The 18,511-nt window shown below is 34.7% G+C and overlaps 1 protein-coding gene across 1 annotated transcript; it reads left to right on the forward strand.

The window, feature by feature from the left end:
- The first annotated feature begins 285 nt into the window (after window positions 1-285).
- LOC113493258 (odorant receptor coreceptor) lies at window positions 286-17,497 on the forward strand. Its single transcript, XM_026871145.1, has 10 exons — window positions 286-385; window positions 1,354-1,564; window positions 5,539-5,675; window positions 8,469-8,629; window positions 9,806-9,992; window positions 10,310-10,526; window positions 13,941-14,040; window positions 16,071-16,175; window positions 16,718-16,873; window positions 17,203-17,497. The coding sequence occupies exons 1-10, from the start codon at window positions 286-288 to the stop codon at window positions 17,251-17,253; spliced, it is 1,425 nt and encodes a 474-aa protein (XP_026726946.1). The 3' UTR covers window positions 17,254-17,497.
- Window positions 17,498-18,511: the final 1,014 nt, after the last annotated feature.

Raw genomic sequence — 18,511 nt, forward strand, 5'->3', positions numbered from 1 at the left:
CGAAATTAATGTCAATAATTTGAAAATCAACTGTAAATTGCAAAAGTAGTTGTCCCAATCCATGTCCACTTTTCAGTGCATTTAAATAATAATTATGTCGATTTATGTCTAGCTAAAATACAGTTGACAAGAAATTGTTAATTATTTTTAAACTAATAAGGTTTAACTTCTATTGATGCAAGTCATTCTGCTTAGGAACTTATTTAAATCACATTTCTCAAAATATGCAGAAAAACGTAAGTATTAATGACAAATGCGTGATTTTAAAAATATTTTCTGTTTCAGATGATGGCCAAGGTGAAAGCCCAGGGCCTGGTGTCCGACCTGATGCCCAACATCAGGCTGATGCAGGCTGCCGGGCATTTCCTCTTCAACTACCATTCCGGTAAATTATATCCATAATCCTTAATTCACCAGATAACTTTTATTCGGCGAATATTTTTGACGTTTTTACAGATTTTATTGAGAAAATATGTCATATTTATTCCTCAGATAAAAGTTATCTGACGATTGAAAAATCGGGCCTTAGACAAAGAGTCAACAGACGAAAATGTAAAATAACAAATGAATAAAACAGAATGAAAATTTCGGTAATTCAGCCGTCAAATGTTTTCATAATAGACTCATTTACAAAATTTATTTCGTCTACAAGAGCATCTGGTTCTAATATTATAAATATAAATACAGATAACATGAAAGCATCCTGCTCAGATCGCTTTACTTCTATCTGTGTCATAACAAGGTCATAAAAAGTTACTATCGTAGCAACATTGGCAGATAATGGCGCCGATGCCTTAGGGAGCTGCGCTGTTAAAATCTTCGATGATTTTGGACGCAGCTGTATTTTTATAGACTTCATATAATGGAGCTTCTTAATGAACACTTTTTGATGGAAAGATCAAATTTATTTTAATATCCATCTATTTGTCAGGATTTTCCAGTTCTGCTATGTACTCATTAGGTTTTTGATTATATAATGCATGCTGCTGCCTATAAGGACCGTTATGTAGATAGAAATAAAAGTAACGAATGCCTTTATAAACAAGTCTAAATTATGAAAAAGGGATTCGACTGCACGGATAGCCGAGTGGTTGAGGTCACCACGTGTAAACCGCAGCGAGGCTCAGGTTCGATAAACGCGTAATTTTGTGCATGTGATTGGAATCTTCGTGAGACCCCCGGCGATATATTAGAATCCATAGTGCAGTAGAATATGCCCTAACAAGCTACGGCACTTTTTTTCTTAATGAATGATGTACAGCAAAGGTCTCCTCGAAATCTTTCCAGAATCCCTATCCCATGCCAATTCGCACCAGTTCTCCAATTCGTTCCTAAATACCAATCTCTCTACAGATAACTCTGGCATGACCATGCTGCTCCGCAAGGTCTATGCCAGCGTGCATGCGGTGCTCATCGTCATCCACTTCGCATGCATGGGCGTCAACATGGCGCAGTACTCCGAGGAAGTCAACGAGCTGACGGCTAACACCATCACTGTTCTCTTCTTCGCCCATACTATTATCAAGCTGGTGTTCTTTGCCTTGAATTCCAAGAGTTTCTACAGGTAAGTGTTTTAATTATGATCATTTTTTTACAATTCTTTTACCAGGCATCGAAAGAATACTTCGTCAATTACGTTCTATTCGGCTATGCTCATAGCGGCAGCTGTTTTTACTTCGATCGAATTTTAACCTCCAACGAAATAATGTTAATTTACTAATAGTACATAGTATGGCGGTATTACGGAGAACACAGTGAGCGATTTCAGATGATGATGATGATGATAGCTTGGAGATTAAAAGCAGGTGAATTGCGCCACCCCATTTACGAAAAACCTTAGAATTTCGCTGAAGATAATAAATGGTCGTCGTACTTAGATTAAACCTATCAGAAACCGCATAAGAAAGTAGTTACAAAAAAATCTATAATAATCGTAATAAAGTTACTATGGTGGATAATTATATCCTACTTTAGATATTTTCAGAAAAATACAAAATTACGTAATAAATTTAACGTTCAAAACCTTTGTCTAGATAAAATTAAACGTATCTAAGTTTAATAAAATAATATTAGGTTTACAAATGAAACGAGTTATGATAGTAACTAATATTTAAATAATTAAGTTGTCAAGACCCAACTAAATAAGGTCGGACCGAAGAAAGCTGAAAAGCAATTTTAATTTCTCATTATTTAATTTGCGAACAATGTAATTAATACTTTCTGGAAAATAACTTTGTTACTTTTAGTTAAGTATTTACTGGCTGAGGAATTTATTTTCAGATCTGTTGAAAACGTTTTTCGTTTTAATACGAAGCTTAGTTTTTATTTCAATTTCAAAGCTGTGTTTAATTTTACTTACAATTTCTGCTAAAGTAGGTTTAACTTAAAATAAATTGTATTTTATTTTACCTGAAAATGTTGATTAAACCTTAATAAAAATGAGTATTTTCCGTCAAAAACAGTTTTCGCTTGACTTCAAGAGAGTTCGATTGAGCCCGAAATTAGTCGGACAGGCAGGAAACAAACTCAAAGAAACATGCTACATAAAAAAGCGTCGCTTTTAAAAAAATTACCCGTGAAAAGTGCAATAATTGCGTTGTCTTGTTTAAAAGAAAATGAATAACCTAAGGCCAATTAAACTGGCCATACCATAAGCAGGAGACAATATTATAATTTTAAATAATGATCTATAATAATGTCCTGACCGTTTTTCAACCTGTCACAAGCCCCACATGTTTACGTGCCTTCCGAAACACGGAAGCAAGCTATGATATACAAAAAGTCGGCGCGTGCCTTGGGATCGAACTCAAGATCTTTGTTTTGGCAGACCTGGAATCTACTATAATATAAAGCTGTAATAGGCTACAAAACTAATCTAAGTTACCGTAACTTGACTACAAACGTAAGTCATTACTAAGTTACGAGTACAATGAAGTTTACGCTAGTATTTAATTGTTTTCAACACTTCACTGAGCTATTATTGGATTTACGACACTTAGCGTAATTGATCCTTGAAGTGGTTCAGTATTAATGACTAATTGGCTTTTAATTATTTAAGTTTCGTAAAAAGTGTTTGCTTTTTGCCCAGCAGTGGGATCAAAAAGAGGCGATATAAAAGAAGTGTTTGGCATTATAAATACGTATCTATGTTACGCGTTCTTGTGATCTAATAATGGTTTAATAAATTAATTTGAAATAGTGAAGGAGGTTCTTACCATAAAAGAACCTATGCAAGATTAAATGGTGTCTTTGTGCATGTGGCTGTATGTTTGCGAACCCCTCACTACCCAAAGATTAAACTGCTAAGTGTGGAGTAAGTCGTTTACAAAAATATTTGAAGACTTGACTTCGGCTAAGAACGTACTTATATAATGTATTGATTGGAATAAGTTCCCCAAGCAATATACCTATATAGCTAGCATCCAAAGGTTTAACAAAAGCTAAAAAACAAAGTGAATTTTAAATAGAGAATTTTATAACTAGTACTTAAAGCTAACAGATTGAAAATAGAACTCTACAAGAGATTTGAAAAAAGAAACCTTTCAAAGATTCCTTTTGTAACGGACAGAATATTTTAAAACACGATTCCACCTGAACGTTTGAATTCTCTTTTAGAAGATTGAAATGTTCCATTTTCAAAAGTCTTTGTTTAAAATTGACTGCGAATTTATGAGACATCGTAGTATCGTACTTTTATTTGAATTTGACATTACTTTGAAAATGGAACACGAAGTGTCCATGTTTGTGTTGGTTTCGAATTATTTGTTTTCTTTTACGACGAAAAATATTATTTTATCTGTTATTGTTTGCATTTATACAGATAGTAAAATACCTCTACGGAAATCTTAAAAATAATTAATTGTATTTTGAATCTGTTTCGAGTTAAATATAGTTAGAGAGACTAATTTATTAAGGTACATAAAATAATGCCTATGATGTAACTCAAGGTGAAATAAAACTTACAGGTAATACTTATTTTATGAAAACAAAATACTTCGAACCAGAAAGAACCTTCAACAAAACATACAAAAGCAGTGGTTTCTTTTTAAATAAAGACGGAACAAAGGCTAGACACACGGTCAAGGATTGCGAGAGGTCGGGGTCAAACCTTGATCCTTGACATTGTAACCCTGAGGTCAAATAGTCCTCAAATTGTATCCTCTCATAACAATATGATGAAGGTTCTCGACGATTTTAACGACCCTTGCTTGGTGCTCGTTGTTCTCAAGTATCATTAAGTTATAAAATAAAATATTTTATAAATAAAATTATGTTTAGAATTTTTCATATAATTACAAATTTTGGTTTTCTAAAGAGGTTATAATAAAAAAAAATTGAAAACCGACGCGCCGTAGGTTCCAGCAACTTTAAATGTCTTCACTCAATTGACCTTTAATACAAAGCAAACTAAATTAAAATCGGTCAATCCGTTCGGGAGCTATGGTGTCACAGAGAGACAGATGCGTGAAACTTTAGCTATTACGCCCCTCTTTTTGCGTCGGGAAATAGAAAGTAAATTTGATTTAGTTTAATTCATGTTTAGAAAGTGGACAATAAACTATTTAATTTTTAAATCAACAAGCCTCTATATTGTACATTTAACAGAAACCAAACTTCATGCAAGCCTACATCACCATCACCTCCTAAATTAATATTTTTGTAGTTGTGGAAGTGTGACAGCGAACTACACGGCGTAGAGCTACATCTCTTTTCCACAGCCAACTAATCCCTACTATCCCTACTAATATTATAAATGCGAAAGTAACTCTGTCTGTCTGTTACGCTTTCACGTCTAAACCACTAAACCGATTTTAATGAAATTTAGTACAGAGATAGAGTTGACCTTGGGAAAGAACATAGGATAGTTTTTATCCCGGACTTTTGAAGAGTTCTCTTGGAAACGCGATATAGAGTTATAGTAACAATATAACTTTAAGCCGAGGCGGTCGGTCTCCTGACCTACAATAATATACTTTCAGTTATAATACATAATATCAAATTCCCTACTAAATTAGACAGCTGCGCATTTCCCCACGAAAACCGAAGACTGGTAATTATCAGTGAATAACAATTAATTGTGTGTAAAATTATCCAGTTACGAATTAATGAGGCTAAAAAGTAATGATACGTAAGTAATTCGGGCTATTAGAATTTACTACGTAGTAAACTTAGTTTATTGATTGTCTATTTCGAACTTTAATTTATAGATAATGGATTTTGTAAACATGTAATAAAGCTTTTGACAATCGAGAAATCTTCTAAGAAATCTATTTGTTCACGTAGTTACGAACCAGCAGTTTTTCAATAATCTTTATGCGTAAAGGCAACGAAAAAACAGACGCGAGCTGCTATGGTAGTACTTCAGGGTCTTAGATTAGATTACAATATTCTTTATTGCAGCAGTCACACCATAGCATTTGATTGCAGCAGTGATTCATAATACATACAGTGTTAGGGTACAATGGCGGTCTTATCGCTAAAAGCGATTTTACATGTTTAACTTGAATGTTTTTACTACTAATATCCTCTTTGTCTCAGGACCCTGGCAGTATGGAACCAGTCGAACAGTCACCCTCTGTTCACGGAGTCCGATGCCCGCTACCACCAGATCGCCCTCACCAAGATGAGGAGGTTGCTCTACTTCATCTGCGGAATGACTGCACTGTCTGTCGTCAGTAAGTACCGTGTTATTTTATATTACTAGTAATATGTGTTTCTAACCTTTGCGCGTTCGTGTTCCACGTGGATCACAGAGATGTTAGCAAGCTCAGGAGGGCTAATGCTGATGCCTGTACAGTTGCTCTGACTGAAAACGTTAACGAGCTCTCGGTACAAAGAGCAAAAGAAGTGACACTCAACCCTTAATGGGAGTCCTTTGATGACTTTCCCTCAACATTTGGAGTTCCAATTCATGATTAGATTAAAGTGAAGCGATCCAAATTAAAAAATAAAGTGATTATATGCATCGCCTTTCCATACAAATACGTCAATGAAAAACAAATGGGTGTCATTGAAATTTGTCGGTCAGTCTTCAACTTTATCTACTATTTTTTGTTATTGCGTAAAAAAAAATTAACAGCCTAACTTACTCAGTGTGAGACACTGCCTGGTGACAGATGGACAGACAAAAAGACAGAAAGCCTTTCCTCAGTAATATTGTTCCATTTTTACCCTACGAATACGGATCCCTTGAAACCATTCAAAACTTACAATAAACACTACAAATATTTCCCTAGCTGAGCCAACATAGCAAGTCAGTTATACCCAGCACAATAGCCTCGCTGTCACATTACCTAGACTTAAGCCATTACTGACTGACCACACATAAGGTCCGGAGTATACTCGCGTTACATTTAGCTTAATTTACTGCCCCATTACCGGTCTCAAAGCTGAAGCCAAGGACTTACTGTGGAATAGCACGAAAGTTATGGCTAGCGGTAATGTAGCTTGGCTTTTATTAACAAAGGGGATACAGAAACTACGTTCTGGTGAAGAACAATACAAGGTTTGTTGTTAGCTTTTGTTTATCTTGTAATTGTGTGCTTATGTGTATGTGTTTAGTGCAGGTCGAATCTTGTGAGCCAAATAAAAAGTTCTTGCTAACTGAGTAGTAGTTATTAGGGTTTCTAAGATTTTGTAAGCCAAATGAAAGCTTCTTGCTGTAAAATTGAAAGCGTTTTTAGATGAGCGATTTGTACACCCGTATCATTCAATTTGGGAATCTGGTATAAGCCTTGCTAGACACACATTTTTTTGTGAAAATTGACACGTTGACTTGAGTTCGAAAAGCCAAGCAGTGAGCCAAGATGGCTGCGGCTGAGTATTTCATAAAATTACCACTTATTTCTCAAAACAATTCAGTTTACAAGCGCAACGGTAAAAGTGAATATGCGTTTATGCTGAAATGCTTATGTTATTCGCGCGGAAAAGAAACCGCGCGTCTAAATCCATCCCAAGATAACATTTCCCTTCCTCTTTTAAAGTCTACGTCAGACCTGAACCAGTAACCAGTAACAATCTCTGACATTTTACTTACTTTTTCTAAATATCTTACTTCTTACTATTATTATAAACCCGAAATCCTACTACTACTACATGTATGGATGTAATTATGTTTGTTCCTCTTTCTTGCAAATACCACTTAATGAGTTTAGACGAAATTTGCTACACAAATAACATTAACAGGACTAGTACATAGCTTAGATTTTTTCTTGATTCAATGTTTCTGTGGGACAATTTCCGACTTGTACTTAGCGGGCGGGCCTGCGGGCCACTGCTAGTATATCAATTAAATAGTTCAACAACATCCTGTAAGTTTATATTTTTATCCGCATGACATGACTTCAGTCAACTCATGCGATCTAGGGATCAGCGAAGCATTGACTATGCCCGTTAGAATACTTAGAATCAGGTGACCTAGTTTCATGTTAGAAAATAGAATAAATGTTTATTCCCGGTATTGTGACATGTACTTAAATATAAATGATACAGAAATCATTCTGCTCTAACTTTACATATAACATTTATGGGTTTAAATTTGACTAAAAATTTTGACAAATTTGTTTTTTTTTGGTGTAAAATATCCAAAATGCATTTGTGAGCACTTGATTGCAAGGTAAAAAATATATCTGATAAAGAATTTAAATTTTGGTTTTTAATTCTTTCTGGCAAATATGAGGGATACTTGAAGACTGTAATAAAAAACATACTGTAACTATTATTTTATTATTAGTCACATTTTAGTATCAAAATATCATAGATCTTCTTTTCTTATGTCTGTTTACTTTTTACTAATGTTCCTCAAGAGATGTTCATACATGCCCCGAGAGAAATATACCTTTATGTCTTCTCCTAAAAAATGCATAACCTTTCCTTTGTTTCGGAAACTTAATGATCGTTCCGCGTACGGTGAGCACATTCGGGAAATGGTTTGCATGATTAAATGAAGATGTAGAATGGCTTGGATAACACAATGTGTATTTGAATGTATTTTGTTCTTGCCAATTCTTAATAATGCAACGGAAGAGGGTTACTTTGTTTGTCACTTAAGTGCTTAAAATAGTATGAAATATTTCCGGCTTTCGCCTACTTACATCGAGGTTCATTTCTCGTCTCATCAAATTTAGCTGAATACTCTATTTTACCAACTACGTATCTACCCCCCTTCGACTCATTTTCCAAACCAAAAACAAACTTCTCAAAACTACACTTAACTTCTCTTTAAAATAATAACTTCCATTTCATCGCATACCCTCAGGTGACTCCCAAATCAGGACCAAAATCTAAATTTTAAAATCTACCGTATATCTACCTATTTTTATTAGCCTTTATTATAATTCACTATCTTTCACGGGCTAGTTAACACCAACCAAAGCATCTATTATCAAACCACCACCATTTCGATTTACAAAAATTTTACGCCTACACATTTTCTCCTTCCTATTGTAAATAACCTTTACCCTCCACAGGCTGGGTAACACTAACCTTCTTCGGAGAGTCAGTCCGCCTGATCACCAGTAAGGAGACCAATGAAACCCTGACGGAGCCAGCTCCGAGGCTGCCGCTAAAGGCCTGGTACCCGTTCAATGCTATGGGAGGCTCCATGTACATTGTGGCTTTCGTTTTTCAAGTAAGTGTTGACTACAGTTTTTTTTTAATAGAAAATAATATGTTTTTAACAACAAAAACATACTACAGATTTCAAATAAAAACTACTAAGTTAAACTTGTTGAAATTAGTACGGGATCCAATGACAGATATTTCAAATTCGGTTCAAAATCAACAAATTCGGTTCATCCAGGCCGAAGTGGTTCCAAGAGTAAAAAATTACAGAAAATTGAATTTTCGAAGTCTATTGAAAAGGCAATTTGCCTACTGGCCTATTTATATGCTGGTTGAATTGTTATAAACTTCTAGCAAACACTAATAATGGTTATTGATTTTAGACTGTTTCAGGAATATACTCTGCGTCCTACTTTACTTAAAACACATAATTAAGAGCCATTTCGATTTTGAATTGTTATTTCCACTGAAACGGCAAACTACAATTTCGTATTAAACCATTTTCCTTATCTAGTTTCCGATTATACTTTATTTTCGTTATTTCTTCATTTTTATGATATTCTAAAACCTCCGATGGCAAAAATACATAAACAAATAGTACTTCTAAGGTTTATCACCTTGAATGTTCTTAACATTGGTACAGAGCTGTCATATTAAGTCGTAAACAACGCTCCACGAGTTATCTGAAACAGCCACGCTCATACTCCCGGCATTAAAAGAGAGTAATACTCTCAGCGTATTGACCAAACTGGATGAAATAACTGTATTTTCTCGGCAATACAGGACCATTCACTGCTGAATAAAAAAATGTAGTTGAATAATGTCACAGAAGATTTATTGCAATAATTTCTATAAAAAGGTTGTCTAGTGCGAAAGAAATCAAAATGAAAAACATTGAAAATCAGCCCCGTAAGAGCTCATCGCCAGAATTTGCTTATAAACTGTATCTACGAGTCAATTTAAAGACAAAAACGACAAAATACTACAGCTTTTTAATAATTTTAACAATCTTTAACTATCTCTATTAACCATTGACATTGATATCAATTCCATTGACCTACGATGAAAGAATACATCGTGAGGAATCTTGGATTTCAAATATAGAAATCCGAAGTTGCTGACCTGCAGTGAGTCAGCATGGTGATCAATGCTCGAGCCTTACTTACATGGGCAGAGCGTTTACCCAACAATGACTTATTACCATATATTAGTACTGCAATTTTATTCCTTTTTTCTAACCCAGGTATATTGGCTGATATTCTCGATGGCCATCGCGAACCTCATGGACGTGATGTTCTGTTCCTGGCTGATCTTCGCTTGTGAACAGCTGCAGCATCTGAAGGCAATCATGAAGCCGCTCATGGAACTTAGTGCCTCTTTGGATACCTACAGACCAAATACTGCTGAACTGTTTCGTGCTTCTTCTACAGGTAATTGTCTAGATTATTAAGATATTTATAATAGCTGGTAGGGTAAGTACAGATTAGGTACAAAATACGATTTAATTGGCGGGTCGTGATATATTTTGTATGATTAATCATCAGTCAGCCTAGCTCATAGTTTTCAACGCAATAGTTCAACAGTGGAACAAAAGACCTCCTAATTTTTAGAAGACAGTAGATACTTAATATTTCCGACTCTAGGAAGGCCAATTTTCGATATTCCGTCGACGACTCAAACGCTCATATCAGATCGTTTACTTAACCCCGATCCTGCACTTCCAAATTTTCTTTTTGTCACCCAACAGAAAAATCCGAAAAGATCCCAGACGCTGTAGACATGGACATCCGAGGTATATACTCTACGCAGCAGGACTTCGGAATGACGTTACGTGGAGCTGGTGGTAGACTCCAGAACTTTGCTTCTCAAAACAACCCCAACCCCAACGGCTTGACCCCGAAGCAGGAGATGCTGGCCAGGTCCGCCATCAAGTACTGGGTTGAACGGCATAAGCATGTTGTCAGGTAAGATCGAAAGTAAATGAGAAAGAAATTAATAATTATTATTTTTTCAATAACACATGAAACCTTTTTGACTTTAAGTAAAAACTAGTGAGCCAAACTTGATTAAATTTGTAAGGGACTAAATTATAGATATTCCACGTTAAATTAACAAATAATTAATAAAATCGGTTTCTCCATTTCCTTCTAAAACCCGTTTGAAAAACATAAAAAATAATGCTGTTATTTATAAATCTATTATGCCCCAAAATACATACTTGGGAAAAGCTAAGCTGATGAGAAAATTTACCTTTGTAACCTACAACCTATAGCACTATTTGAATTTCTAACGCATAGCAAAACTTCTTCGACTTAATAAAGACATGAGGAATAATGATGTGTATTCTACGTATCGACCGTGACTTTGCGGTGCTGCATACAAGGACAATGTCAGCTCATTAACTATGGGAAAAGAAACATCTGCATTGGTGGAGTTGATCGATATCTTCGTTAATGGCTATTACAGTACTTGCAATATATTATGTATTTATATGATATTAATTAGAAAATGGAGGAACTTTTAAGATTGACATGAAATTCAAAATGTTGGTCAATGTAGGCAAATTTTCGGAATGCCCGGTTTTAAATTAAAAAAAAAACTATGTCGAGTAAGGTTTGATTCAATCATATTAGAGGAGAATTGACAATTTCTTGGCATTTTTTTTGTTGAAAAAATGTGATCTGTCTATACAATTTATCTCGGCTACTTAAACTTTCCCTTCCAAAATTGTCATCATCTCAAAAAAAATATAAGGGAAGAGATTTTGATTTGGAACATTGCACCTCTCATCATAGTTAATTTATTATCATAGGTACGGTCCAATAAAATAAAATTGTAAATTTCGAATTTCATTTCATTTACGAATTTTACTTTTGCTACTTTGCGCGTTCTGTTTAGAAACTAAAACAACGGACTAGTGTAACAAAACTCATAATATAAATATCCCTAAGCTATAAAGTGAACTTAATGTTTCTAAAACGGAAATTAAAACAGTAGCGCCAGAGACGTCAGTATTTATAGAGCCAGTTACTGGCATCCGCCAGTCGAATGGATTGAGTGTTTTCTATCGACACACTTGGGTGGACGCCAAACTGTTTACTTCAAGCCGTTTTGCTGATACTTCCAGTATTAGGTACTTCAAAAGATTATTTTACTGCAGTTCATGATTTGACCGCGTGTGTTGGTTTCATGTGGGCCATTGCAGAGAATATTAGAAGGATTTGGAACAGGCCTTTGCCTGGCAATGGAACATAATGGGCTAGATTAAAAACAGGATAAGTTAGTTTCTATTATTGACAAAACATTCATTTCATTCAAGTCACATGCACACTGGCACTCAAACCTAAAACGAGCATTTGTGGATCAAACATAAACTTGGGAGCGAACACACGACATGTCACGCAAAGTGAGTTTGTCGTGGTGATCTCAACCACTCGGCTATCCTTTAGCCATAAGCGAGAGGAGCCGCGAAAAAAATAGTACTTTCACAACACAATCTATACTAATAAATAAAGCTGAAGAGTTTGTTTGTTTGTTTGAAAGCGCTTATCTCAGGAACTGATCCAAATTGAAAAAATATTTTTGTGTTGAATATACCATTCATCGAGGAAGGCTTTAGGCTATAAACCATCACGCTGCGACTAATAGGAGCGAAGATACAAAGGAAAATGTGAAAAAATAGGGCAGGTATAAATCATAACTTATATCTTCTACCCACGGGGACGAAGTCGCGGGCAACAGCTAGTTAAATATAAAATAGTTTTTTTATTTAACAAATACAGAGAATAAAGATATAATATTAATGGTAGTGCAGCGTAACGAGCTTCTTGCGTGTTCAGCAGAATGGCAATGCTTCCCAAGTTGGAACCTATTTAGAAAACAATTGTTCTTTGTAATTACTTTACACTAGAACAAAGGATTCCGACATATTCCACTGAGATATTATGTAATTTTGAAAAAGATAATTTCGTTTTTGTTTGTTTTTTCAATTGTTTTAAACTCGGTATTTACAGAGTAATTTAATTATTTATACTTAACTTTAAAATAGAAACTCTAAACTACTTTAAAATATCTTTATCATTATCTTTTATAATACCTTCTTTTATTTCGGTTAGTGAAATATCCCTTTTTATCTTTAAATAAATTTGATTGTGCGTTTGAACGCACAATCAAATTTATTAAAACGTTACGATATATAGATCTTCTTTGATCTCTATGATAATACATAATATTTCGATTACAATTAAATTAGAACATCAAACAACTAGAAATTTCAATTATTTAAGAGCTTTGTTGTACCTTACAACCAAACTTCACTCAACAGAGTAGTGAAATATCTGCCATCAACAGTACAGGGGCTAAAATGGCCTTTTATATATTCATATTATGATCCATTAAAGTAAATTTTCATTGTTTCAATAATTTATTTGTGACGGAAATATTTTTCATATTAGGAGTATTATTCGTTCTCATCGGTCTATATTTATGGATCAATATTCTAGTTAATTTTAATTAACCAACACTGGTGCTACCAAATAGGCTAAAAGCATTAAGACTGATAATCAAAATGATATTGATTAAAAAAATATATTTTTCAAAAGTCACCTGGGAAAATTTAAAAAAAAAATAAACAAACTGTAACGATTGCTAAAAATAACTAACCTCAAAACCACATCTCGTAAACAAAGAAGCTTTTAAATCCTAATATGATTCTGCAATAACACCATAATAGCCGCCCCTGCTCATCGTCGGAGACTAATTGACCCCCAGCGGCCGCAGAAGCGCAAACTATTCTCTATGGACTAATAATCTGCGGTTCACAGTCGTCCTAGTTTTCAACTTTATCAAACTTGCTTCAAATTTCGAAACTTAGGATTTGCGTTCGGAATCTAAAGTTATAAATATAATTTGGAATTATGTTTTCTAGAGATTTGTGGGTATTTCAGTTTGGATTAATTATTTCGGAGTATTTGGACGCAAGAGAAATTATACTTATATTTTCAGTAGGTATAAACGAAAGCTCAATTCTAGGATAATGCAAAAAGTTTGACCGTGTTTGTGTGTCTGTGTCTGATTGTGACACGGTAGCGTTTAAACGGACGGACTGATTTTAAACCGACTTTTTCTTTCAGGGTTTTTTCAAACCTTGCAATAATTCATATAAATACAATTATATTATTACGAAATACAATATTCTGCGTTAATTCAAACCACTGACGTTTCTACTGACTTTGACCTAGTGGTTGTCAACACTACTCGTTTCAGTCAGTTCAATTTAGCTAAACGAAACGTTAGAAAACACCTAGGAATAAGATTAGGTGCAAGAAGCCTTCTCAAGAGTTAATTATAAATAATAATACATTCCTTCTTATTTTCAGGCTCGTGGCATCCATCGGTGACACTTATGGTACCGCTCTGCTGTTTCACATGTTGGTGTCAACCATCACACTCACACTACTGGCTTACCAAGCGACTAAGGTAATGTTACAAAATTAAATCAATATCCATTACCTTTCTGTGTTCCACCTTTTTATATAGCCTGAATCAGATCCCATACTTTTCCTTTAGACCTCTCTATGAGTGCACGGATAGCCGAGTGGTTGAGGTCACCACGCCAAACCCACTGAACACGACGTTTCGCATGTTTGATCCTCGCATAGTGCATTGGTATGATTCATGAATGCTTGTTATGTGTCAATGTGCATACGATTAGAATGTTTGGGTAACCCATCGCGACACAAGGATTAATAACGTTGGTGCAATCGTATATTTCAAAAAAAAAAACAAAGGCGAACAACAACAAAATAAAGTTCTGATCATAAATTATTTTTTAATCATTGATACATTTTTAGATGTCATTTATTTTAACGACCTCCATGACTTTGAAAGTAAACAGGCACCATTCGTTACACCATTATTCTGGAGTACACTAATGGTCATTATAATAATTGTGCGTTTATAATAAGAGAATTTCAGAAAATATTCTAATGAAAACAAAAGAATGGAAACAATGGGATTTCCGACAACGTACGTCATTAGTCACCCTGACGATCTGTACCAATACGACAGTTGTATTTCGTGTCAAGAAAAAGCGAAGACATAGCAAAAAATGCACAAAAATTGCTATGAAAATCATAATTTGGTTCACATATCGCAATAACGTCATATAAATTAAATTTTTAAGTGGTATCATCATCGGCCTAGCCTTTTCCCAACCAAATCCAATCTGACCTCCTCAACCCAGTTACCTGGGCAACACGATACCCCTTGGTTAGACTGGTTGTCAGACTTTTCAAGCTTCTGACTACCTGTAACGACTGTCACAGATGTAGGAATAACAGCCGGGACCCACAATTTAACGTGCCTTCCGAAACACGGAGGAACTCGTTATGAAGATGGTCACCTATCTACGGACCAACCGCGTCAAGCACAGTTTAACCTGAGATCGACTCACTTATGCGGTTAAAGCTTAGCCACGAGCTCCTTTAAATTTTTAAGTGGTATAATGGTTCTAAATGAAAATAAACAAACTAAGTAGTCGTTATATTTAAATGGATGTTTTTTGGCTTGTCAGTTGCAATCTCTCTGCTACCATAAGAGACGTAATGCCACAGTCGGTCATTAACTAATCATAAATCAACGTTTAGAAGGTTGACTAAACTCTTTTGTTTCTTTGTTCAAAACTGAATTTTCATACTGAACGGAGTTGTTATTAATTACTCTTTGCAAGTTCGGAAAAATTACCTGCAGTTTCTATCGGATGTTTTTCATTGATTTAATATTAATTACAGGCGCATAAATGTGGTCTTAAGATTAAAATCAAAGTATGAGTAAGTAAGTGACTGTGGGTACAAGATTTTAATCTCCACCCAAAGTACTTTTTAAACTCCTCCGACACTAGGAAATTAATTCCTTTCGTATTTACTAATATTCAAGACTCAGGAGAAGCATTCGTGGATCACACAAATGTTCTCCTAAGATCGAATCCCGGACACGTCGCGTATGCTACATAGCACTCGAGTTACAAAAAGGAAGTAAAGCATTTTTGAAAAAAAATATCTTTCACCAAGATGTAATCTAAATTAATGTACCGTTGAATGATAAAAGTGGTATGGAAGCTTGGATCAAAGTAAAGGAAAATCAAAAATCCACAAAATAATTTTTGCTCCGATACTCAAATACTCATAGATAACTATTCCTTCTCTCTCTAACTGGGACTATTTATTTTGACCTCCTTTTCTTGATGTGCGTTATAATGCCACCTTATATACATCTCACTGCTGTACACGGACCTATTCCCATGTAGAAAAGCGTTGAGTGTCGATTTCAGAATCGAACTTTTGGAATCCAGGTTTTCTCATAATTCACAATTTTTAAGTGTCGTCTTAGAATGTACATGTCTTTGAAAAAGCTGTTGGGATTGAGCCTGCGTGCATACAAATTCACGCATAGAACCTCAACGACATCGCAACATTATATTTGTATTGTTTTTTTATATATTTTTCCAGATCAACGGTATCAACGTTTACGCATTCAGTACTATTGGCTACCTCAGCTACACGCTTGGACAAGTATTCCATTTCTGTATCTTTGGGAACCGGCTCATTGAAGAGGTAAATGGTCCAAAATAATATCAGCTTAACATTTATTAAGACGATTTCCTTGAATTCTTGGTTTGTTTTGGGTAAACTGCGACTTAGCGTGGTTATGTTGTATTTGTGAAAGAGAGACGAAACTATGCGCATTGTAGAGCGCTGTCTTGCTTCAACAATGGCGATGGTTTTACTCTAATAGTCTACTTTACAAATAGTGTTTTTTGCCTAATTCAGTTTTGACTATCCAAATTGAACAGCCAGTGTCTTGAAACTAACCACTGTTTTCAAGAACGAAAATGATCGAAAAGTCATTCTTAAGTATATATTTATTAACATTTTACCGTATAATCAATTGTGGTATATAAGGCGGACCTAATTTCGTAAGGCATGTATCATGCACTAAGTATCTACTTTTCTTAATCATTACCAATCAGAATGTAGAGACAAAAGCCATTTTTGAACCTAACCTAACAAAACATCATTCATGAATACCACGTCACTTTTCTAGTCTGCATCAGCCTTTGAAGAAACCTATCACTAATTTCGTTCTTACCTCCCAGAGTTCATCCGTAATGGAAGCGGCTTACTCCTGCCAGTGGTATGACGGCTCTGAGGAAGCGAAAACCTTCGTGCAGATTGTGTGCCAGCAGTGCCAGAAGGCGATGAGCATCTCCGGAGCCAAGTTCTTTACCGTGTCACTTGATTTGTTCGCTTCTGTAAGTTGATATATCACTTGGGGACATACCATTACTTTGAAATCAATAATCTTAAATATTATTTATCTAAACTTTGTTGACATAATTTTCTTGCGTCTACTAATTGAAAGGACCTAAAAGCATAGAGTTTTGATCAATATTGTCTCACTAAACTTTGACTTGTAAGGTAGGTTCATTCGGTTAGGTGCCTTGTCATTTTAAATTCGGTTTACTTTTCTCGAATTTTGGTTTTTTGATTTCCCAAAAACTAAATATTACTCACATAATATTTAGTTTTTGGGAAAATCTAAAATCTTAGGGGCTTAAAGTAATAATCTATTATTTTCCAGGTACTGGGTGCGGTAGTTACTTACTTCATGGTGTTGGTACAACTGAAATAAAACCTGAAAACAAGAAATATCTCTTACTATTATCACATGAAGGTTTTGGAGATTTGTTACTTGATTTAGTTTTAAATTTACTGAACATTTGAAACTCGTGGGTTAAAACAAAAATCTCATAGGCAATAATTTCAATATTTATATGAATGTTACAGTCATTTATCAAGCCATATAGTCGTGAAAAGTAGAAACCTTACAGTATTTTTGTGATTCATATAATTACGTCATTAATACATTTGTTTATTTCGTGTATAGTTTTTAATTATTAAAGCACTAAGTGTTTATTTAAAAGCATATTTCTGTAGATTTTAATATTAACTAGGTTTTTTAATTAAAATTATTAAACTTAGGTATTTTTATTTTATTCAGTTTAAATTTATGTAGAAGTAGTTAGAATAGAAAATAAAATATATTTTTTATTATGAATAAATTAAAACAGTCATTTTGAATCACTATAACGTAGTTGTAGATGTTTAATACTGTGATTGTTATATTTCAAAAATATATGAATAAATGTTTTTTGTTTTTTATTCCGATTTCTGTTGTTTTCCTAGTTAAGTTAGATATGAGCTAGTCTCTAGCCTCTCTTATCATCATTAGTCATATCGAATATATTTTAATGTACATACCTATGTACTCAATACTCAATACTTTTTGCTTCCATAATGTAGCAGGTGGTAATTTTAGGTACAATGATCGCTTATGAACCCCGTAGGGCACAGCATTATGGTAGGAGAAAGGAAGAGCTCTGTTTTATACTTTATGTAAATAACATGTCAATCAATCAACTCAGTCCAATACTGAACATAACTTTCCACAAGTTGCGACACCACACCCTGTCGTGTGCCTTTTGAATCCAGTCCGAGTCAGCTACTATTTTTAGGACCATCTTGCGCACCCTTCACTGCATTTGCCAATCCGTCCTTTAATCATGTGGACCAAATAATAAAACAAGTGTTACTTTAGACCGAAAACGAACACTTGTAACTGAAGCACTGTAAGCTTCTTAAAGGCTAGACCTTAAATCTCTGAGAGTAGAACAAATACCATTGTATAACACCTAGCGACCTAGCTAGGTATTCAACAAGTCTAGGCAGTATACACGTCGCTACACGACGACATTCCTGAGGGATAAAACGCTGAAGTATTACATAGATTTATAAAACATAGCTAAAGTTTTAAAAAACCGTCGCCCTAGCTTTTTCCTAAGTATGTTGGGTTCGGCTTCGAGTCCAACCGGTTGCAGGTATATACCAGT

The sequence above is a fragment of the Trichoplusia ni genome, chromosome 1 (genome assembly GCF_003590095.1).
Source record: "Trichoplusia ni isolate ovarian cell line Hi5 chromosome 1, tn1, whole genome shotgun sequence".
Lineage (NCBI taxonomy): Eukaryota > Metazoa > Arthropoda > Insecta > Lepidoptera > Noctuidae > Trichoplusia > Trichoplusia ni.

Excerpts from the sequence above, each read along its gene's own strand:
- LOC113493258 (XM_026871145.1), top strand. The coding sequence starts at position 286 with ATGATGGCCAAGGTGAAAGCCCAGGGCCTGGTGTCCGACCTGATGCCC. Across the intron at positions 10,527-13,940 it reads CGGCATAAGCATGTTGTCAG|GCTCGTGGCATCCATCGGTG; the intron begins GTAAGATCGAAA and ends TCTTATTTTCAG. Across the intron at positions 14,041-16,070 it reads TGGCTTACCAAGCGACTAAG|ATCAACGGTATCAACGTTTA; the intron begins GTAATGTTACAA and ends ATATTTTTCCAG.